Source organism: Mirounga leonina, unplaced genomic scaffold, assembly GCF_011800145.1.
Source record: "Mirounga leonina isolate KUSES-001 unplaced genomic scaffold, KU_Mleo_1.0 Mir_170, whole genome shotgun sequence".
NCBI classification, from domain to species: Eukaryota; Metazoa; Chordata; class Mammalia; order Carnivora; family Phocidae; genus Mirounga; species Mirounga leonina.
This window is the reverse complement of record NW_023270433.1, coordinates 13,694,422-13,718,087: the sequence shown is the minus strand read 5'-3', so window position 1 is coordinate 13,718,087 and position 23,666 is coordinate 13,694,422. Positions and strand designations below refer to the sequence as shown.

Below are 23,666 nucleotides of genomic sequence, written 5' to 3'. Positions count from 1 at the left end.
ACTCATCTTTCAGGTCTCAATTTAAATGAAACTTTGTCTCTTAAGACTTCCCTGAATCTCCTGTGCCCTTTATGAATACTCATGTTTTGTTTGCGTTTCTATCTTTCCACTGAGACTAAGTGCCGTGAGCACAGGGATAATGTCTTTGGACACAGAGTTGGCAAATGCAATGCCTTTATTAAATGAAATGAGTGAATAAAATGACACAGCTTTCCTCAATTGTTAATTGTTTCTAGTAATCAAATAACTTTTTCTTGATCTCCCAGAATTATATGCAAAGTAATAAAGAAGAGTTTACACAAGCAGCTGTTACTCTCAATTATGACACAAGCGATGATTTTCTGAACCCCATGTGAACGTGAGCCTCAGAGGTTTGCCATCTTTCTATTTCACATTTATTTCATTATAAGTTGACCTCATGAGTAAAATTTTGCCCTCTGTCCTGGGGCATATTCCCATAATTAAAATGCAAAATAATAAATATTTCAAAATACACCTACTGTACAGCAGCAACCACAGATTTTATGTAAAAGGATATTACACCACTAGAGAACTTCTTTGTTATCTTACAGAGACAGTCTATAATGATGCACCTTGCATACTAACCTACTATGAATGCATTAAAAAATCTCAAATCGGTATATAATTGCCTACATATAAAGCCAGCCCTGACAATATTTTAAGGGCTATAGTAAGAGATTCAGGCTCTCACTAGGCAAGCTGATTTTTGAGATAAAATGTTATCGGATTTCTCCATTCACTTATTAAACATATGTCCAAATATAAATCAGGAAAACATTAGAAATGCATTGCAAAAGAAAAACTGAAAAGTTAAGATATCATAGACCAACTCTTCCCAATTAAACAGGTTGGAACACCAATGGTGCTGTGAGGGGGTGGCCATCTGTCAGTACATAAAGGACTTTGTGTTTGCACATAAAGACGTTGCTCAACCCACATCTGGCTCCCATAGCCAAATTCTACCCTCACTAGGGCAACTCCCACTGAAAATATAGGGGCATAAAGAACAGGGAGATGAATTTTTTAAAAGCCAGCTGTTTGTTCCATGGGCATTAGATGTACAAGAGAATCAGGATAGAATTGAGTCCATTATTCTACTTCTATTTATTTTTAAAAAGAGAATAGGGAGGTGGAAACAGAAAAGAATTTTGAGTAGGTGTTAGGAGATCAGATTTCTCATCTCATTGTATAATCTTAGGAAATTCACTTGAATTTGCATGTTTTTTTCCTCCTGATAAGGTCTTCTTCTCAGCCCTCTGCCTTCCTAAATCATAACTTAGAAGGCTCATCTCAGTTCCCACCTCCTCTGGAAAGCCTTTTTCCTTATTACTTCAGTTTATTCTTTTCCCACTCTAAACTATTTGACTTAGAAATTCAGCATATATTTATAAACTGTTTTGTATTGGCTTCTAGTAGTTTTGTGCCCTTTAGTCTAGCATAGATTATAGGCTTCCAGACAAGAGCAAAAGCAATATTGTTTTACTCCAAAATTTTTGCTCCTCTTTGTGAGTCACCAATTCTATAATCTAATATACAACTTATGTAATTATATAATATATAATCTAATATACCCCAAACTCTAGTTCCAAGTTGCAAATGTTTCAATCCCAACACTTTTACTTACTGGTTATTACCTCATGAGTTAGGCAATTTACCTAACTTCCAATATCTTTTCCTGCACCAATGAGAATTATAATAAGAGTGCCTAGCTGATACGGCTGCTGTAGGGATTAAATCAACTGCTACATGCAAAGGGTTTAGGATAGTGCCTAGCATGTGTTCGATTAACATTAACTATTATTATTATTATTAAATATTGATTGTCGGGGCGCCTGGGTGGCTCTTGATTTCGGCTCAGGTCATAATCTCAGTTTGTGAGATCAAGCCCTGTGTCAGGCTCTGAGCTGGGTGTGGAGCCTATTTAAGATTCTCTCTCGTCCTCTCCCTCTGCCCCTCCCCACTCATTCTCTCCCTCTCTCCCTCCCTCTTAAAAAAGAAAAAAGAAAGAAAGAAAATATAGATTGTCCAATTTTAAGAGGTTTAATATGTTGGGGTGCCTGGGTGGCTCAGTCATTAAGCGTCTGCCTTCGGCTCAGGTCATGATCCCGGGGTCCTGGGATCAAGCCCCGCATCAGGCTCCCTGCTCTGCGGGAAGCCTGCTTCTCCCTCTCCCACTCCCCCTGCTTGTGTTCCTTCTCTCGCTGTGTCTCTCTCTGTCAAATAAATAAATAAAATCTTTAAAAAAAAAAAAAGAGGTTTAATATGTTTGTGAAAACGGAGGAAAATAATTTAAATTTTTTTCCTGTTAGAGTGAACAATTTCTTCTTTAGCCTATCAACAAAAACAAATACCCCAATTCTTCCTCATGCACAACGCAGGTGGATTTAATCCTCCTCTTTGGTGAGTTACCAATTCTACTCCTCATGTTTTAAAAAAAATAGATTCATCCTCTAGGAAGTTATTGAGCTGAATCTATGTGCCAGTCACAGTGTTAAGTGGACACACACACACACACACAATTTAAGTCTCACAAAAATCCTTCATGTCACATATATTATTTTACATATGAAAACACTGAGGCCAGAGAGGTCAGATATCTTAATGAAGGTCATACACTAACTAGTAAGTGGGTAAACCAAGAATAGAACCAAAGTCACTAATTTCAGATTCCACTTCCTTTCTACTACACATACACTACTTGCCTACAATTTCCTTTTTCCTTAACTCATATATAATTTATAGCAGAGCAGAACACAGAGGTGTTTCCTCATAGTTTACCCATATGTTCTTGCCAAAGTACACAGTCCTGCAACTTCCCATTTCTGTTCTGGTCTTGTGTCAACTTAACTTCCTTTCTGGTAGCGAGAAATGCAGTGTTTACAGCTGGATTTAGAGCTCCTGAACCTTCCTTCTAAAGGTTTCCTTTGAGTCCAGGTTTTTAAAGGATTTCAGTGATGTGCTGTTTGTTCTGATAAATTGCCTGACATTCTGAAATAACACTGTTAAAATTTTTTAAATTAAGTATTACTCTGCAGCAACCCATAGAAAAGGATTATGCATTTATCTCAAAAAAATTAATATACCTATCTTTGGGGCCATAGACAATCAAGAAATAGGGCAAATAAAACAAATAAAGATTGGTGGGAGCAAGGAGGAAGGTTTATTGGAAGAGAGGTCAAGAAATTGAAAGGCCAAACCATTGAGATCATCTACAGATACTGAAATCATCCAGGATTTTGACAGATGTCGTGGTGGAGAGACAACAGTGAGCTGTGTATAAGAAATCAGGGGTAGCGGGGCGCCTGGGTGGCTCAGTTGGTTAAGTGACTGCCTTCGGCTCAGGTCATGATCCTGGAGTCCCAGGATTGAGTCCCAGGATCGAGTCCCGCATCGGGCTCCCTGCTCGGCAGGGGGTCTGCTTCTCTCTCTGACCCTCCTCCCTCTCATGCTCTCTCTCTCAATAAATAAATAAAAATCTTTAAAAAAAGAAATCGGGGTAGTTCCTGGTAGGGGAACAGCCACATGGAGGTAGAACAGCATGCTCTGCTGCTATGAGCTTCAGAGGCAGGGTTTTTAGAAAGGGAGAAGGGAGAGCACTCTGCAGTGGCAATCAGGAACAAGGAAGACTATCTATTGCAGCTCCAGGTCCAGAGATAAGAGGAACGAGAGAGAGAGAGAGAGAGAGAGAGAGAGAGAGAGAAAACAGACATCACTTTTAAGGGCTGCACGGGAAGCAAGGTCCTTCCAGATGTCAATTAGAAGATAATGGTAAAGGATGTGAGAAATCAACATACTTTGACTATATGCAGATATTATAAAATTACATGTTACTTATCAAAAAAAAAGACCTACTAAGGAAATAGAACCCATCAGGTATGCAGAGAAAACAGTTCATATAGATCAAGTAATAGTAATCATAATCATCATCATCATCATCATAATACAGGTATCTTCTCCCTCCTGCTTAACATCAATCATCCATTACTGAAAATCATATATTCTACATGAAATGCCAACAAAGAACCTATTTTCCAATATTTCAAATGAAAATAATTATAATTCATTACATATCAACCCAAAACTACTAACCAACTTTCTAGACTGTAACTAAAACACAGTAAAGCACCTATAAATAAGGAGCAAACTCCCATGTTAGGATGTAAAATGCTTACAACATCCCTTCCTGATCCAAAGCAATTTCCATGGTTGTTACCAGGGGACTTATATGCAGTAACATGTTGCACATCCTCTTTGTTGACATGTGGTACAATTTACAGATTGTTTACATGGGATTCTGACATTATACCGATTTTATCTGGAATTTAACACAAGACTTCCCACATGTTACTTTAAAATGTTGTATATGGCATTATTGAGTTTCCGGGATATAAATACAAATTTTTCTTAAAGAACCATCAGCCAAAACACATTGAATTGAGAGATAAGAACATTCTAGGATATTTGGGTGTTAAATACCAAGAGCCTTTCTACTAAGAAAAACAACTGTGTAATTATGAAGTCATTCTGTTTCACGGAATAAGCACTTGCTTATTACATTTGTTCAACTGGACTGAATGGTAGCTTTAGTGTGTAAGCTTACACAAGTTAACTATACCCCCTAAACATCAAAATTCTCATATTCAAAGTGGGAAAATAACAGTGCTCTCCTCAAGGGAGTTTTTTGAAAATTAAATGAGATACTGAACATAAGTGACCTAGCATACAGTACATGCTCAAAAAATGGTTTCTAGTATTATTTTTATTGTATATCTAGAAAGTGTAGATTGTAAAAATTTACACATGCATTTTCTTGTTTGATCCTTAAGACAAAACAACTTTATACAGGAGAGAAACAGGACATGGATTATTATCACCACTTCACAAATTAAAAGATAAATGCTTAAAAAAGTAAAGTGACTTTCCCAAAGCTACATGGTTACCTGGCGATATCTACCAGGGTTGGAACCCTAAACCAGGGTTGGCAAACTTTTTCTTAAAGAGACAGGCAGTAAATATTTTAGGTTTGCCGGCCACACAGTCTCTGTTGCAACGAGCCAGCTCTGCCACAGCAGCGCAAAAGCAGTCACAGATGATACGTAACCACATGAGTGCACCTGTGTCCCAGTGACACTTTATTTACAAAAGCAGGCAGCGGGCTGGATTTGGTTCACGACTGTAGTTTACAGCCCCCCATCCTGGATCTTTGAGTTACTAGTCCAATGCACTTTTCCACTACTCTCTAGTTACGACCCATTTTCAGAACAGTGTTTAGCCTACGTCACTTAATGGCACTAACTGTGGGGGCGGGGGGGCGGGCAGAATCGGGAATAATTTATAGGGCCACCTGGGTGGCTCAGTAGCTTAAGGATCTGACTCTTGATTTCAGCTCAGTTACGATCTCATGGGTCTTGGGATCGATGGAGCCCCTTTTTGGGCTCCGCGCTCAGCAGAGAGTCTGCTTAAAGATTCTTTCCCTCTGCCGCTCCCCCCACTCACATGTCACCTCTCTCTCTCTGTGTCTCTAAATTAAATAAATAAATGTTTTTAAAAAAAGAAATAATTTGTGGGGCGCCTGGGTGGCTCAGGTCATGATCCTGGAGTCCCGCATCGGGCTCCCTGCTCGGTGGGTTGTCTGCTTCTCCCTCTGACCCTCCCCCCTCTCATGAGCTTGCTCTCTCTCATTCTCTCTCTCTCAAATAAAATAAATAAAATCTTTAAAAAAAAAAAAGAAAGAATTTGTAAAAGATCAATGGAAACAGTAAGGTATTACATGAATTTTAGAATTACTGTTTTTCCCTCCTCTCCAGCTTTTAAAACTCTCTCTCAATGCTCCCCTTATTTCTTTCTCCTCTAACAAAGCAGTTTGGCCTAGAAGTAAACACTGTTTTATCTCTCCAAAGTGCTCAGGGAAAAACGTTTTTGCACAATCTCATTCTAAAGGAAGTAGTAGTCATGCCATTAGATATTAGAATGAACAAACTTATCCAAATCTCATCTTTTAAAATGGTAAGAAAGTTGAACCTTCTAAGGATGACTTGTGCGGGCATGTTTTTAGGGAGCAAAGGGAGCAATGATAAGCAACTACTATATTCTCAACCTCAAATAATAGAATGATTATCAGTTTTCTCATTATAGAAGCTGCATGACATGGTGATAGGGACACTGGGCTTGGAATCCTAACTGAGAATTCTTTCTCTGCCACTTAGTATCCTTGTGATTTAAAAACCCACATAAAAAGAGTTTCAAAGATTAAAACAAATAACTATTTTAAAATACCAATACCATCATAAGCATTGATTATTGTTGCATTTGAAATTATAAACTTCTCTTTCTTTTTTAAGATTTTATTTATTTATTTGAGAGAGAGCAAGAGCTAGAGAGGGAGAGAGCATGAGCAGTGGTGAAGGACAGAGGGAGAGGGAGAAGCAGACTCCCCACTGAGCAGGGAACCTGATGCGGGACTCCATTCCAGGACCCGGGGATCATGACCTGAGCTAAAGGCAGACGCTTAACCGATTGAGTCACCTAGACGCCCCAAATTATAAACTTGTTAATCCAGTTCACATCCATATTTTTAATAGAGGTATAATATGATACAATATTGCATATCATGTGTACAGTATGATTTATAAAGCATCCAAGATAACTACAGCTGAGTATAAAGAAACTTCTGCCAAGGAGCTAAAAGTTCTTTAAAACTACTCCCTCATTTAAGCCAACAGTATTCCTTTGAAATTAAAACAACCCAGAATGTATTGTGTGATGTGTGCTAGGCATTTTACGCTCATCTATCCACTTAACCTTCACAACAACCTTGAGAAGAAACTGAGGCTCAGAAAAATGAAATAACTTGCTGAAAGCACAAAGCTCCTAAGTGGAAACAGATCTTGGATCTATACCCAGGTTAGGCTGATTGTAAAGCTTATGTTCTTTTCATTACATAACACTGTCTCTTCAGCTTTTTGATTTAGGTTTCACAAAAAGCTAGGTGCCTCATACAAGGTCAAAGAACAATTACTTTCAGTGTAATAGAAGGCATATCCTCAGATGGTGGGACACTGTTCTACTACATTAAGTTGCCTCCGAATAACATAATATTTTAAAGGTAATTTCCAGATAATTCCTACTTAATCAAGTTTTGGTCCTCCAAAATGTGCTGGTAAAACCAGTCTTTTCCCCACTAGTTGGAGAAATTAGGATATTACCAACTTTAAGCCTTAGATGTGCAAAGAAACAGTTCTGGCATTTGGATAAGAGAAAAAATAAAGCAAAGAGTAAGTTTCCTGAAAATCCAATGGTATGTGAATAAACATAATAAGAACGTTTCCCCTGGAAATGCCAGGAAGTTATCACTTCCAGAAAGGAGACTGCTTTCTCAATAATTTTTTTCCATGAAATTTAGAGAAATTATCACAAAGCAAAATTGGTGACCCAGGTCCTTTTGAAGAACTAGATCAGTAAATTAGATGCTTTTTAATTTTAATATTAAATATACAAAGTGAGGAAATAAAAGTGTATGAAATATTTTATGAATCTATGCCCCCTGATCCCCCTTTATTTAAACCACTCTGGTCCTTGAGAGCAAGAGCCTTTTCTTTTTCTTGATAAAATAGCATCACCTCCACCTACTGCTGCTTACCTGCTGCAGAGCGCGCTGAGGGCTCCGTGTGGACTACAGTCACACGGCAGACAGAGCCCAGAAGTGTGATTCAGGTAAAAGCTATCCCTGCAGGTGTCACAACGGAGCCCTTGATAAGGTGGCCAGCACTCACACTGCCCTGTGGTCTGGTTGCAGCGATTCACGTCCAGGCTTCCTGCCACAGAGCAGTTACATGCATCATCTATAAGGGAAGAAGAAAAGAGACATTAGTAACTAAGATTTAATGCTTTCTTAGTTAAATGAATGCTATTTTATTTTTCCTAATAAATGTTCATGACAATTTTGTAAGGATGGGAAAAAAAATGAATTCTGGTTCAAATTCACTTGCTGACCCGTTTATTTAAGATGGGAAATATAGGCAGTCAGGTATGTAAAACTATACGTCACTCATAATTATAAAGCTAACATTCTCAATGTCCTTTCCAGTACTCCTTATCTTCTAGCCCTCCTACCCTACACTCTAATATGTGGGGTGGGGAACCCTGTATACTACTCAGTTTTGCTGGACTGGAGACCTCAAAGGCCTATCTCTGCTTACCTACATGGCACTGAGAGCACATGCTGGAAATGGCAACATGTTAAATAATGAAGAGTCTCATTGTACAGCAGCAAAAGCCTAAGGCTCAAATGGTTTACTGTGGTCATTTATACAGGTTAGCCAAAATTGTGCTGGAGCTGGAATCATAAGCTAATATGTTCTTCCCAGGAAAGAATTCATGGAGAGTTGAAACTTTAAGGTAAGGAAAGGATGAACAATAAATCCTAGATGAGAAAGTGGCCACAGTCACCCTGATCAGTGGGCTAAAACCAATCACAGTTTGAATCTTTTTCCTAAGTTTTAAGATTTAGAAAATAAACTTTCCTTTAGCTACATTTCAAAGAGTTCTTTGGATGAAAATATTTAGAAGTCCTTGGCTTTAGCCTTTAAATGTAGATGTATTTAAAGGTCAGCTCGAATTTGGTTTTTGCTATTGTTTACACTCATTTTATCAAGAAAGTATTTTCAACAATGGTTTGACACAGTACCAACAGAGGACTTTGCGAGCATTTAAAAAACAAGTAAAGTCAACTGCAGATGAAGTAAAACCTTGTACACAGTTTAAGAATAGCCCCAATTCCAAAATAGCTACAAACCTAGGTTTAACAAGTCCCCCCAAAATCTAGTACAAATTAAACTTGAGTAGGTAAGGCACTATATGAAATGACATTACATTGATAAAAATTTAACTTGGAAAAAATAATCCTTAATGTCATTTTTGATGATTTTTTAAAAAGTTACTGAATAACTGCAAATCCAGGGTCTTAAATAGAATGTTATAAAGGCATTTGCTTCTCTAGTCTGGAAAAGTGAATTAAAATTCCTAATGTCATCACAAGTTGCTCATTCACACAAATCAAAGCAAAGGATTCCACAGAGAAATTCCCACTTGGCCACACCCATACCAATCCATACCTCCCACACTTCTTCAGTTCCTAACCTTTGGGGTCAGCTTATCTCCCTGATCTTTCCATCTATTCTAATTTGTAAATAGATCAAATGAATGAATATACATATATTGGTGAGTGATTTACTTTATGCATAATTCAAGCATGCGTGGTAAATTAGTTACAAATCTCAAAGAAGAATTCAAGATTTCTTCATTCACCAAACTTAGAAAAGGTATCAGCTTCCCATCTCAGTCAACTTTCTTATTTTTACTAGGCTATGTAAGCATGACATCTGTTTGACAGAGTTACTTGTTTTCACATTATTTGTAGTGTTTGCTGTGTGTGTGTGTGTGTGTGTGTTTGTGGTTTTTGTAAATAAGGAAGCCATGTTTAGTGGTCTGAAAAGTTGCCAATGACAACTTCATGGTAAAACCTACACTCCACCAAAAATGACCAGAATCCTTAAAATAACATTTTTCTTCCAAATCTGGCAGAATTTCAACATACATCCAATTCCTCCTGCTGGACCAATTTCATCACAAGTTAAACTAACCAAATTATGCTGGTGTGGACAGAACTAGCTCAAGAAAAATGAACAGATTAAGAAAAAAGTCTAAGACTATTTTATTCTATTATTTCCTTACAAATGTACTTCCATCTGAAACCCAAATCAGTATTCCCAATCAATAAGTATTTTTTTAAAAATAACTTAATTAGTGGCGCCTGGGTGTCTCAGTCGTTAAGCGTCTGCCTTCGGCTCAGGTCATGATCCCAGGGTCCTCGGATCAAGCCCTGCATCGGGCTCCCTGCTCAGCCAGGAGCCTGCTTCTCCCTCTCCCACTCCCCCTGCTTGTGTTCCCTCTCTAGCTGTCTCTCTCTGTGTCAAATAAATAAATAAGATCTTTTTAAAAAATAAAATAACATAATTAATCTAAAAACTTTGAGGAAAAAACTGTTTTTTTTCCAATAAAGTTCTAATGGATAAACTTGAGTACAAATCAATTTCATTAGTTATTTATTACTTCTCTAGAGCCAAGTCAATCTCTTCCATATCCTCTGAACATATTCTTTTTAGTCTCATCTTTGGACCTTTGCTCATTTTGTCCTCCTTGAAATGCTCTCTACTCTCCACATATTCAAACCTATTCCCTATTTCAAGAGTCGGCTGAAACTTACTCCTCCACAAACTCTAATTCTATTACCCTAGTATGAATCTGTAACAACATCTATTACCTATAACTCTCATATGCCAATAAGTTGAAGAGGCAGGAAAGTGAAGCAGTTATGAGTATAGACGATAGAGGCAGATGGCTATAGGCTGAAATCCAGCTCTCTCATCACTAACTTTATGACCTTAGAGAAGTTAACTACCCTCTTGTGCCTTCCTTTTCTTGTCTGTAAACAGGGAATAATACAGTACCAATTACACTCAGCCCCAACACTGGAGGTAGTTTGGAGTACTGTGAGAAGTATAGCTGGAAGAAAGAGATACCAGATAAAATAACACAACAACAATTCAGATGTCAGTTCATAGGCCACAGCTTTGTTATACCCTGTGGACAAGAAAGCGTGGGATTGGATTTATTACCATGGCAGTTTTTGACAATGTTTAGGAAATAGAGTTAGTGTCCTGACATTCAGAAATCCAAGTTGTATGTTATCTAGGAAGAAAATAAGGGGTATAATATGTAATCTGGGCTTCATATATTACCAATATGGGTGCCTACAAATACAATGATGAAAACAGAAGGGTTAAGGATGTGGTTTTAGGGAGGATGAAAAGAGCATTTATTGATTATATGCCCCTTGTATTAATCATTCTAGTAGTAGTGGAATATATGGCAAATATTTCAGCAAGAGCGACAACCCTCGTGCCAAGAAGGGGGTTGATTTATGAAGACAAAATGTACTATCACATTAACATTCCTCTCCAAATTAACCAAGGGAGAGGAAGTTAAAGCAAAGCATACAAAATGCCAGGGAACATGTGCATCTTTTCTGTTTGGAGCTCGGAATCTGAGGCCCTCTCCCAGTGACTGACCTCAAATGAAATGACCCAACTTAAATGAATAGTATGAGCAACAGTAATAAATGTAAAGCACTATGAATATCCAATAAATTGTGTTAGGATAACTCGTTACCTTGTAAGTAGAGTAAAAACTCAGAGCCTTCACAGTTCTTGACATTCATATAGAACCAGACAGGAGTTAATGCAGAAACAATGCAATTTACTAGCAGGCTGGCAATATGAAGAAGAAGAAGAAGAAGAAGAAGAAAGGAATTTCAGTTGATAGAAGGAGTAGAAAGGATCTATAGCCAAGAAAAGAGACAAAGTGCTGACTTTTTAATGAGGCAGAATCTTAGCAAAGCAGCACAAAGGAGTCAGGGACATGACTAATGGTAAGTTACTAGTATGGATGTTAATGGGAATGAAACAATATGAAGAGGACCCAAAAAACTAATTATGGACAAGTCTGAATGAAATGCCAAAAATCTCATGTGGCTGCCTAAGAGTACATATGAAGTAAATTCTCCATCATTTGAGCTGTGGGTTTTCTTTCAATGCCCTGTGATTCTTGGGAAAGCTCTATAGAGAGATAATTAGAGAAAAGTAACATAAATGTTAGCAAAGAGATGGCAATCTTTAGCAATATTTTTTCTTTTTGTTTGACTTCTGAAGAGCAATGAAATACTTTGAAGAGCAATGAATTGAACCCTAAGGAAGAATAAGAAACTAAAATCTGGTGCCAGACTATTTGAAAATAGAAATATAAAGGCCCAGAGAAGAGACAATAACTTGGCATTTTTCTCTAAGAACTTGAATGTACGTGAAGATTTTGTAGTAAAAGTATCCAAAATAATCATTGCATTTAAATCAAATACTGAACTTTTTCAAACAATCCTTACCAAGGGCCAGGAGATGAACAATCTCAGCAATGAAAAATAAATATAGAGTAACTTTGTTTAGAAGTCCCATAAGCTCCCCCACCCCCTTTGTGCACAAACACTTATACTGGTAAGAGATTGTCTCCCTGCACATACTAAAGACCTTTTCTCATACACCTGGTAGTCTTCTTTCTGCATCCAGCTTTTAACAACCTCATGTCACTGCACAGTAAAAAGTCCATCATATCTTCTAGAGAATTTTAATGTGTTTTGGTATCTGCAGCTACTTTGATGGTAGTTTTTAGAAAAATATTGTGATACTATGTCCCAATTAATGTGCCCTCTGTCTGTCTCTTTTGAAGTCCTTTCTGAGTGTTGTAATTAACTATGATGTCTGGAGACTCAAGCAATTTGGTACAATAGTGTGTTAGCCTTTTGCAGATAAATAAGAACTGTAAAAGCAGTAAATGAAAGATCTGAATAAGTAAATGAAAAAAATTTTGTCCCCAGGCAATTCATGATGCAAATGTCATAGAACAAAAAAATGTTAATTGATAAGAACACTGTTGCTGAACTAAATTGATTACAAAACAAGTATTGCATTTATGCATAGAGACTGGGAAAATACTTGTAAATATAACTAACACAGAGCACTCACAGGAATCTGATTCAGGAATATAGTCAATTCTACCTATAGCCTCTTGCAAAATTGTGGAAATACCTTTGCAAAACTCAATTTCCAACTCCTTTTGATTCCTTCGACAATGATTTCATTCTTGCTTTCAATATCTTCAGATATTGAAAGAATAAAAAAAATTATCTATTAAGAACATTTTTTAAAAACTGCTCTAGGCTATTCCAAAACTTTTCATTCTTCTGCATATTCAGAAGACATACAAAATGTACTGTAATATTTACTTATGTGTCTTCTGTTCAGTGTCAAAGTAGCAAAAGCTAGAAGACATGTATTTAAAATGTATCAAGGCTCAGCACTTAATCTTATAACCAAAATTTAAAACATCAATAGAACTGAATACCATATGAGTAAATTTTACTGGATGTAAATTTTAAAAAACAAAAAAAAATTTTTAAAGCAATGAGGTTTTACTAGACTCTGCTCTTTTTTTTTTTTTTTTTTTTGGACTACGTTCTTAGATTTTGCAAGAAGGAAGCCTTGGTGTCCTGCAAGCAACTACATTAGGTGGATTGTGACACTAAAGTCACATGGGACCCAACTAATAATTGAAGTCTTTTGCAAAGCTAATGTTACAATTAAGATAGCAAGAATTGATGAATGTTTCAATTGATTACTGCACAAACAGCTGTGGAACATTTTAGGGTTTAAAATGCTATTTAACTGGGGCACCTGGGTGGCTCAGTCAGTTAAGCATCCGACTCTCAATTATGGCTCAAGTTGTGATCTCAGGGTCGTGAGATTGAGCCCAGCATCAGGATCTGCACTGAGCTACGGTGTAGCCTGCTTGAGATTCTCTCCCTCCCTTTCTGTCTGTCCCTTCCCTCCACCTCCACCCCAGTTCCCACACATGCATGTGCTCTTTATCTCTCTTAAAAAAATAAATAAATAATAAAATAAATAAAGAAAATGTTATTTAACTAAAAGAAGTAGCATCTTTTTTCCTTTGGCTCCAACTTAAGTCTTTGGTTATAATTGCTCCTGTGTAAAATGAAGGAGAAGAGGAAAAAATAAGATAAAGATGTATAGGATTCCCATCCCTTTTTCATACACAACTGTTTCTTTTCCTTTGAGATTCGTCATTAAAAACCCTACTCTATTTAAAGAAACACTTGGGAAATACCTGTAAGTATAATGACTTTGAACCTACCCAGTCTGTCTTTTCCACAAACCTAGGATAATATTTACAAAAATAACATCTGTCCTGATATTCAAATTGAAAAGAAAGAGAAAAATAGTTGTCAAAATCAAAAGTAGGAATACTTAATTCAAACCTCTGCCTATACATCAAAAGAATACAAAACAACGGGGCACCTGGGTGGCTCAGATGGTTGGGCATCTTTCCTTCGGCTCAGGTCATGATCCCAGGGTCCTGGGATCGAGTCCCGCATCAGACTCCATCCCAGGGTCCTGGGATCGAGTCCCGCATCAGACTCCCTACTGGGCGGGGAGCCTGCTTCTCTCCCTCTGCCTCTGCCTCTCTCTCTCTCTCTGACTTTCATGAATAAATAAATAAAATAAAATAAAAGAAAGAAAGAAAGAAAGAAAGAATACAAAACAACAACAACAAATAATAATATTGTCTTGACTACAGGCCTGATTTCCTAAGCATACGGTTTATTTATTTCAAAATGTACTTTTTATCAGGCTCATATTCCATCTTTTTAGGTTTAGAGTAAAGGAATCCTGGAAAGGCCTCATTCTAGAGAAAAGGAATTATCAACAGAATTTTTATTTTTTTATTTTTTATTTTTTTAAGATTTTATTTTATTTATTTGACAGAGAGAGAGAGACAGCTAGAGAGGGAACACAAGCAGGGGGAGTGAGAGAGGGAGAAGCAGGCTCCTGGCCGAGCAGGGAGCCCGATGTGGGGCTCGATCCCAGGACCCCGGGATCATGACCTGAGCCGAAGGCAGACGCTTAATGACTGAGCCACCCAGGGGCCCCAACAGAATTTTTATTTTTATAAAAGATCTTACTCTAGCATAACACTGATACTCAAGTTACATTTCACATTTATGTTATGCCAGGGTAGGGTTACAAATCTTTGCAAAACTGGGAAACTCAGTATTAAAGCTGATGAGTTTCTTGCATTAAACCAGATTTCACAGAAATGTGGAAAGTTTTAAAGCCACTACTTTTAAAGAAAAGCTTTAAGCTTTACCTTTTAAAATAAAAATGTATCCATTAAAATTCCCAGTCATAATTCATTGTCACAAAACATTTCTTCTACTTTACGGTAGACACAGGGGAAAAAAGTGGGTAACAACAACATAGGTTTTATAGAAAATTTTCTGCCTCATACTTAAGGACCATGTTGTCAGTGCTTGGTCCTTGGCTCACTGACAGCGTTCCATAATTCAAAGACAATTCATCCGATTACTGAGACAAAATGACAAGTTCTGGGAAAGGTTGTAACAACCAGCTTTCACTACTACTAATAACCAAGATGATATGACTGCTTATTGACATGTATATCCAACATCGCACTAAAAACTTCATATGTACACATCCCTCAGTCTTCACCACAATCCTGTGAGGTAGGTGACTTGAAGGAACATAAGTCTGAGAGAAATGAAACAATCACACAACCAACCAGTACTGGAAAACAGATTGCAACCCAAACTGAAGAACTCCAAAATCCATGTCTTTTCACTATGAGAAACTTCTGACTATCAAAACAAGTACAAAAAACACTAGACAGACCCAGGACATCTTACAACCAGAATTTGCTGCTAATTAACCAGCTCTGTGACCTTCATTAAGTCTAACTGCTCTGAGTTTCAGTGTCTCGATCTATAAATTATGGGTAATTCTTGTCATCTATCCATATGAAATACTTACGGCTAAAGCTAACATAATATATACATGATCTTTAGGCTAAAAACTATAAGACAGTGAAGAAAAAAAAAAACACAAAAAAAGACCTAAATAAGTGGAGAGACACAGCATAACAATTAAATCTATAGATTCAGTGAACACCAGTCAAAATCTCATCAGGATTTTTTGGTAGGTATTCACAAACTGACTCGAAAATAAATTTTAAAAAGTAAAGAAACTTGAACAGCCAAAGAAGAATAAAGTTGGAAGACTTTCAATAACTCATTTCAAGACTTATTTTATAGCTATAATAATCAAGACAATGTGTTATTGGTGAAAGAAAAGACACAAAGGTCAATGGAACAAAACAGCCCAGGAATAGACCCGCATAAATATCATCAACTAATTTTTGACAAGGTGCAAAAGAAATTCAAGGGGAAAGGATCATTTTTTCAATAAGTGGTGTTGGAACAGTTGGGTGTCCCTCAGCAAAAAGCTGAACTTTGACCTAACCTCACACCTTGTTCAAAAATTAACTCAAAATAGATCATAGCCCCAAATGTAAAATGTAAAACTACAATACCTCTAGAAGAAAACATAGGAGAAAATGTGATTGACCCCGGAGTGAGCAAAGAACTTTTAGATACAACACCAAAAGCAAAATCCATAAAATGAAAATTTATAAGTTGGACTTTATTAAAATTTAAAACTTTTGCTCTTTATAAAACTACTAAGAGAATGAAAACACAGTCACCAACTGGGAGAATATTTGCAAATCACATTTCTGTCAAAGGACTTGTGTCAAGAATATACGAAGAACTCTCAAAACTTAACAGTAAAAAAACCACAATTTTAAAATGGGGAAAAGGTCTGAACAGATACTTCACCAAAGAAGGCATATGTATAACAAATAAACACTTGAAAAGATGCTCAACATCTTTTATTAGGAAAATGCAAATTGAAACCATAATGACATACTAGTACATATGTAATAGAATGACTGAATTTTTAAAAACTGGCAGTACCCAGTGCTGATAACAGTGCTGAGCAACTAGAACTCTTCCATGTTACTAATAGGAATGCTTAGAAAACAATCTGGCCATTTCTTATAAACTTAAATTTACACCTACTATATGACCTAGCAATTTTAATCCTAGGTATTTACCCAAGAGAAATGAAAACTTATGTTCACAGGTAAGCATCAGTGAATGTTTATAGCAGTTGTATTCATAATCACCAAAAACTGAAAACTACCTAAATGTCAACTGTTGAATCATTAAAAAAACTGTGGTCCTTTTTATATGGTATGCTAATATATTTTTTCACATCAGAATCTGTTTCTGATTTATTAACTTGATCTGTCTATTCTTTTACCAGTATGCTAAAAAAAAAAAAAGTTTTAATAACTGCAGCTTTATAACATGTTTCACTAATGGATTACCTTTCTTTACATTTTCTTTTAGTTGTTGATAGTTATTTATGTTTCCAGCTGAACTCTACAGCCACATTTCCTCCAAAAAAATCCTATTGTAGTTTTCCCATTAATTCCACTTATTCTAAAAGTTAGTGTATCAGGAACTGGTAGCTTTATAATATTCCATTTTTCTACCTGTGAGCACAGGTATGCCTCTCCACTTATTGTCTTTCTCTCTATCTCTCAGCAAAATTTCATAATTTAAAAACATATTTATATGAGTTGCATACATATCTTGATGCGATTATTCCTAAACTTTGTATCATTTGTGGCAGTGGTGATTAGTGTGATTTTTCCCCATTATCTCCTCTAATTAGTATTAGCTAGAAATACTTATTAACTTCAGTTCTTTTGGAGATATATACATAGTCATTTTGATGAACTCTCATTATTTCTAATGTTTTTGCCTTGATTCTTTTGAGTAAGACTTCTATTTTAAATTACACGGAGGTCTTCCACTGAAGGTCATATCTTCCCTGGCTATCAATAGATATAATTCTGAGTTTCCTCAACCACAACAATTTGTTGGTAAAATAGAGCAAAGTGTTTCACACAACTGATTATCTTAATCCCTAGGTCAGCCTTATTATTAATTGTAATAAATGTAATTACCACTTACTATTACCTACAATGTCTCAGCCTTTATCAGTCACACATTTCACTTGAATGAACACTTCACAACAACCTTGCAAGGGGTGTTTGTAAATAGGGAAATCAGAACTTAGAGAAGTGAAGTCACTGCCCAAGACCACACAGTTACTGTACGTGGTGAGACAACATTCAGACCCAGGTTTCTCTTACTCTAGTGCTCTTCCTCATTCCACTTCACCACAGAGCTTTCTTCCTTTAAAAAAAGGGAAGGAGGGAAAGGGAAAAACAAGAAAAAGAAATTAAAATTCTACCTACTGCTGTTAAATACAGTTGGGTGGGGGTTTTGTGTTTTTTTTTTTTTTTAGTCTATTTTCTTTGTAAGCAGGTGACATCAAGTCAAATGATTAGCAAACAGTAGGATGGAGGGAAACAGCTGGTCAAGCTACAAAAATAATTCTCAACGGGAGACTTAGAACACCTTGCATTTGCTTTTGGTCCCTGAGTCTTAATATATTGTTCAGAGCCAAAAACACACACCCATGATTTAATATTTGGGACCAGTTATTTTATTTAAATACAGTCTCGTAGCTAAAATAATACTCCTAATTAGTATCTCCAGTATCTCTCTAAATTCTGGATACAGACTATGCTGAACAACAAAACTGCTACCTGAACATAGGCCAAAAAAAGTTTTTTGTGCCACCATTTTCCTATTTGCTTGCATTTTTCAAGGCTTCTTTTCAAAAACCAGTTTTTCCATTTCGTAAAAGTTACTGCTTACTTTTTGGAAGGACATTTTTTTCTTTCTGGCTATTACCAAATTGAGAATGTACTGCAAGAACTGACTAAATACCACCTATATGGCTTGAAAGAATAGCTACTCTATCAAACTTTGAATTTATATGAACTTCTTTATTTACAAAATGCTCACAATATCCTTCAGTTTAAGGGGAGGTGGGGAGGAGGAAGGAGCAAATACAGAAATTGAATCTGTGCAACTTAAAATCTGGCTCCAGGCTATAAGAGAAAGAGAGCAGTCTATGAGGTCAAGGGACCTAGATTCAAATACTGAAACCATTGTTTATGATTTTAAAACTCATGCCCTCTTTGTAAAGGTTTTTTATAAAATTGGGATAATGATACCTAACTTATGAGGATGTTCTAAGAATTACAGGAGACAAGGCAAAGAAAACACCTAGGATAGGGCCTTCTCTTTCCCCACCCTACATTTTTATTATAAGCAATCTTTTTAGCAAAGTAGCATCCTTAGATGTTACTACAGATTGCAAGAATTGAGAACAGGGACCATCAGAGATCTCTGAATGTACTCAAATTACCCTAAATAATGTCATTAATGCCTTAATTTTGTAGCAATAGAACAGAAAGTCTAAGAAAAAGAGGAGAGCTTCAATTTCAAGTGCTGCCAATAGCTTCTGAGGTTGGGATTAGATTTGCCTTAGTGTATCTATTTACAGAGCACAGCTGAGCAACTTAAAGGCTAGCACTATTTGCTCATTGTAATACCTGGAAAATTAGTTTGGGGAAAGGAGTGCAGAGAGAGCAAAAGAAAAGGTCAACTTAAAAATACTGTCCTAACCAGGGCGCCTGGGTGGTTCAGTTGTTAAGCGGCCGCCTTCGGCTCAGGTCATGATCCCGGGGTCCTGGGATAGAGCCCCACATTGGGCTCCCTGCTCAGCCAGGAGCCTGCTTCTCCCTCTCCCACTCCCCCTGCTTGTGCTCCCTCTCTCACTGTGTCTCTCTTTGTCAAATAAATAAATAAAATCTTAAAAAAAAAAAAAATACTGTCCTAAGGCACCCAGTGATTTAACCTAGAAATTGTTCCTAATTTCCAATAAAAGGAGGTTGGTCCCACATATTACAGTTTAACATCTATCCCAGCCAATTTTTAAACATATTATTAAATGGATGGTTTGTGGATTATTAGAAATAAATATGTATTTGATTACAAAATTATGCCATACCATCTTGGGAAAATACAAGGGGTATATAGGGACAAGTAAGTAGAGAGAAAATCTACTTACTATGGTTGCAACAAAGACTGACAGGGAGGACTAGGAGAAGAAAATACATATTAGAAAGGTATACTTGGGCACTTTATCCTGCATGGAACAATTCTCCAAATCAGGACCACCTGCTTCAGAATCACCGGGGGTGCACAGTGAAACTCTGATTCCTGGGTCCCATCCTACACCTATTGAATAGAAATCTCAGGTTGGCGGGGAGGATCTCAGGAATATGGATTTTTTTACAAGCTTCAAAAGTGATTCTGATGTACCTAAAAGTTTGCTATATGCAAAAGGAAAATACGGAAAATTCTTGAGCAGAGTAATGATGTGGCCAGAGGTGGGCTTCAGAAGTAAAAACAACAACAACATAAACAAAAATAACAACAACAATAATGACAACAGTAATGATCTGCACTCCACTACTTAGTGCTTACTTATGTGTTGACTTATTCCATGCCAGGCACTGTTTTATGTACTTTATATGCACAAACATTTAAAACATTCAAAGGACCTATCTATAAGGTAGGTCAGGTGTTACAGGGAATAAAAGAAGGAAATGGAGGCGCAGAGAAAGTAAGGAATTTCCCCAAAGTCAGAAGGCCACCGATGTCCAACTGAGATTAGATTACCTTTAGCAGCAGTGTGAAGAGGGGACCAGAGGGGAGAAGACTGGAGGTGGGAGATTTATTGATAATCAACTGCAGCTGTCCAACAGGAACATCTAAAATTGGGCAGTGTCACTAGTAAAGACTGCTCTGAGAACATACAGATACTGTCCGTATGTCGTACAGTGAAATTAAATCTATTTGCCTTTTAAATAAACACTGCAAGGCAGAAAATATACCTGTCTGCAGTTGTCTGCAGTGCTAAAGGTTAATGGATTTGGAGCTAAGAGCCAAGTGAAATAGCTGAGCCTTGAGTTATTCCAAAGGACACTTAAAAGAAGTACTTTTTCTTTTGGAACTGGAAGTGGGCTATCTTACTTTGTATGCCTTATCTAATCCTCTTACTCCTCAAAACATGTTGACAAATTCTTCCCACTCTCCTGCCACTCTCCACTATTATCAAACACTTACACAGTATAAACATGTTCTACACTGCAAGCTGTGAAGTTCTTTGCTTTATCATCATGACTAAGCATTTGGGTAACACTTCAGATTCAAAAATCTTAAGGGCATGAGAGAAGAGAAACCCCTTTTCCAACTCCACAGCTCACTCCTGCTCTTGTACAGGCTGTAAGAGGAACTTAATCACACCCCTTTTACACACACACATACACACACACACTCTCTCTTCAGTTTTCAAAAGAAAACTGAAATGGTCAATGCTAAAATAGATTGGGAGGACTTTTATTTTTTTTAATGAGAATTTGGAAGCACCAAGATGTTAAGTTCGCAAACAATACAAAACACAACCCTCAAACTTCCCCTAATCATTGCCAAAGCACTAATGAAAGTTAACAATCTCAGAAGTTCTCAGGGACCAGCGGTTAATAATAAATCGAAAAAGAAATAATGTGATTCCCTCCTCTACTTCTAAAGTAATAGTCTTGGAGAAACAAACAACATTAGCCAAAATATCTAAAAGAAACAGGCTAAGTGAAATTTACCTCCACTCTAGTGGAATTTACCTATTTGTCCTTCACTTCTGATTTCAGGCATCCCATTCACTACCTTCTGTACCTTTAAAAGCTTTCACCACACCGTTGGCAGGATTGTAAAATGGTGCAATCACCATGGGAAACAGTATAGAGTTTCCTATAGAAATGTAACTACCATATGATCCAGTCATCCCACTTCTGGGTATATATCCAAAAGAATTGAAAGCAGAGCCTTGAAGACACATTTGTACCCCCCTGTTCAGGGCATTATTCATAACAGCCAACATGTGGAAGCAACCTAAAGGTCCATTGATGGATGAATGGATAAACAAAATGTGGGATATACATACAATGGAATATTATTCAGCCTTAAAAAGCGAGGGTAGGGGTGCCTGGGTGGCTCAGTCGTTAAGTGTCTGCCTTCGGCTCAGGTCATGATCCCAGGGTCCTGGGATCGAGCCCCACATCGGGCTCCCTGCTCTACGGGAAGCCTGCTTCTCCCTCTCTCGATGTCAATCCCTCTGTCAAAAAATAAATAAAATCTTAAAAAATATATATAAAAAAAAAAAAGCGAGGGTATCCTGTCACATGTTACAACATGGATGAACCTCCAGGTCATTATGTTAAATGAAATCAGCCAGTCACAAAAAAACAAAAAACAAAAAAACAAAACAAAAAAACTACATGATTCCACTTATATAAGGCATCTAAAGTAGTCAAATCTAGAAAAACAGAGAGCAGAATGGTACTTACCAGAGATTAGGAAGTAGAAAGAAGTAAGGGGAGTTCTATTTAATCGATACTGAGTTTCAAATTTGCAAAAAAGTTCTGGAGATCTGTTTCACAACAATGTAAATATACTCAACACTTACACAATGTGCAATGTGAACTGTATACTTATACAATGATAAATTTTACATATCTTTTATTCATAGTAAAAAAAAAAACAGAAAAAAAAATAGAAGCTATTATCATACAGCATGTTTGTGTGCATTTCTTACTTTACCAAAGGAGCTAGGAAATTTTAATTGCTGGGACTTAGGAATTTGATTGTCTGATCTACCCTGTTTTTATAGGTAACCGAAGCTAAGAGTAGTAAAGTAATTTTCCATATAAGCTTTGAAGCCAGACAGGCCAGACCACAAACATTGGCTCTACCTCTTAGCTGTGAGCATGGACAACTGTGGGGATGAAACAATGTAGCACAGGGCCTGACACAGTTCTCCTTCCCTTTCAGCAATCTGTTAGTTTGTTCCAGAGTCAGAGCCCCATTTGGGTTGACAATGATAAATGGAATGACAGGTTGAAGAAAGACAGGTGAATTTTTATAAAATACGTTAATTAAAAAATATATATGTAATTTAGACCAATTACTAAGAAATGCTGAAAGTAAGCTATCTACTGAAGTAATTTTGCTTGATTTTTTAATGTTTCCCTTCCCAAAAATCTATCTAATTTTAAGGAGAGAATGATTACAGATTAAATACAGGTGGTCATCTAAAAGAAGCTATTCCTGGAACAACCAAATCTCTCATACAGTCCTGATGGAAATATAAACTTGTATCAGGTCTTCACAGAACAACGTGGCAATATCCAGAAAGATAATGATGTGTTACCACCTAGTAGTGCCTAGGAACTCAGTGTGTGTCCATGAATCTGCATTACCTGAGAACTTAAGAAAAATGCAGATTCTCAGGCCCGCCTCAGACCAACTGAATCAGAATTTACATTCTAACAATGTACTCAGGTGATTTCTATGCACATTAATTGAGGAGCACTGCCCTAGAGAAACTTTCCCATATGTGAAGAAAGAGACATGTGCAAGGAGGTCCACTGTATCATTATTTGAAGTGCCTATCAACAAGAAAATGAATACGTTGTGGTACATTCACAGAGTGGACAACTACACAACAACTCAGTCATTCAGAGTTACGTGAACCAACAAAGATAAATCTCAAAAAAATACTGAGTGAGAAAAGCATAAGATGCCATTATGCAAAATTTAAAACATTGAAACAACACTATATTTGTGTGTGTATGTATGCGTGTGTGTATAAGCTTTCTCAAATGCATAGGGCCACATTCAGAATAGTGGTTACATCTGAATAGGGAAGGAAGAAAATGGGATAAAGGAGGAACACTTGAGGCTTTAATCATATCTAGCATTTTATTTCAAGATGAAAAAAAATCCAAAGTGAATGTGGGAGAGAACTCAGATATTATAAAGCTGAGAGGTAGGTATACAGAGGGTGTTCACTTTCTATAAGCTTTTCTGAAAGCTTGATATATTTCATAATTTTTATGAAACATAGTTTCTCCCCATTAATTAACATTTCTCAGTAATAAATATTATCCTACTCAACCTCGTACTATGGTTATTTATCTACTTGTCCTATCTAGGTTTTGGAAGAAGAGGTTTTACATCTGACTTATCCCTGAATGCATCCTCACCCTTTCCCAACACA

The 23,666-nt window shown here is 36.9% G+C and overlaps 1 protein-coding gene across 2 annotated transcripts in view; it reads right to left on the bottom strand.

The window, feature by feature from the left end:
* The window catches only part of MEGF9 (multiple EGF like domains 9), an 83,864-nt gene that overhangs the window by 34,157 nt on the left and 26,041 nt on the right, over positions 1 to 23,666 (bottom strand). For both annotated transcript variants that reach the window (XM_035015948.1, XM_035015949.1), the window contains exon 2: positions 7,661 to 7,862. In XM_035015948.1, coding sequence (XP_034871839.1) covers positions 7,661 to 7,862 — 202 coding nt within the window. The remainder of the gene's footprint in view (positions 1 to 7,660; positions 7,863 to 23,666) is intronic.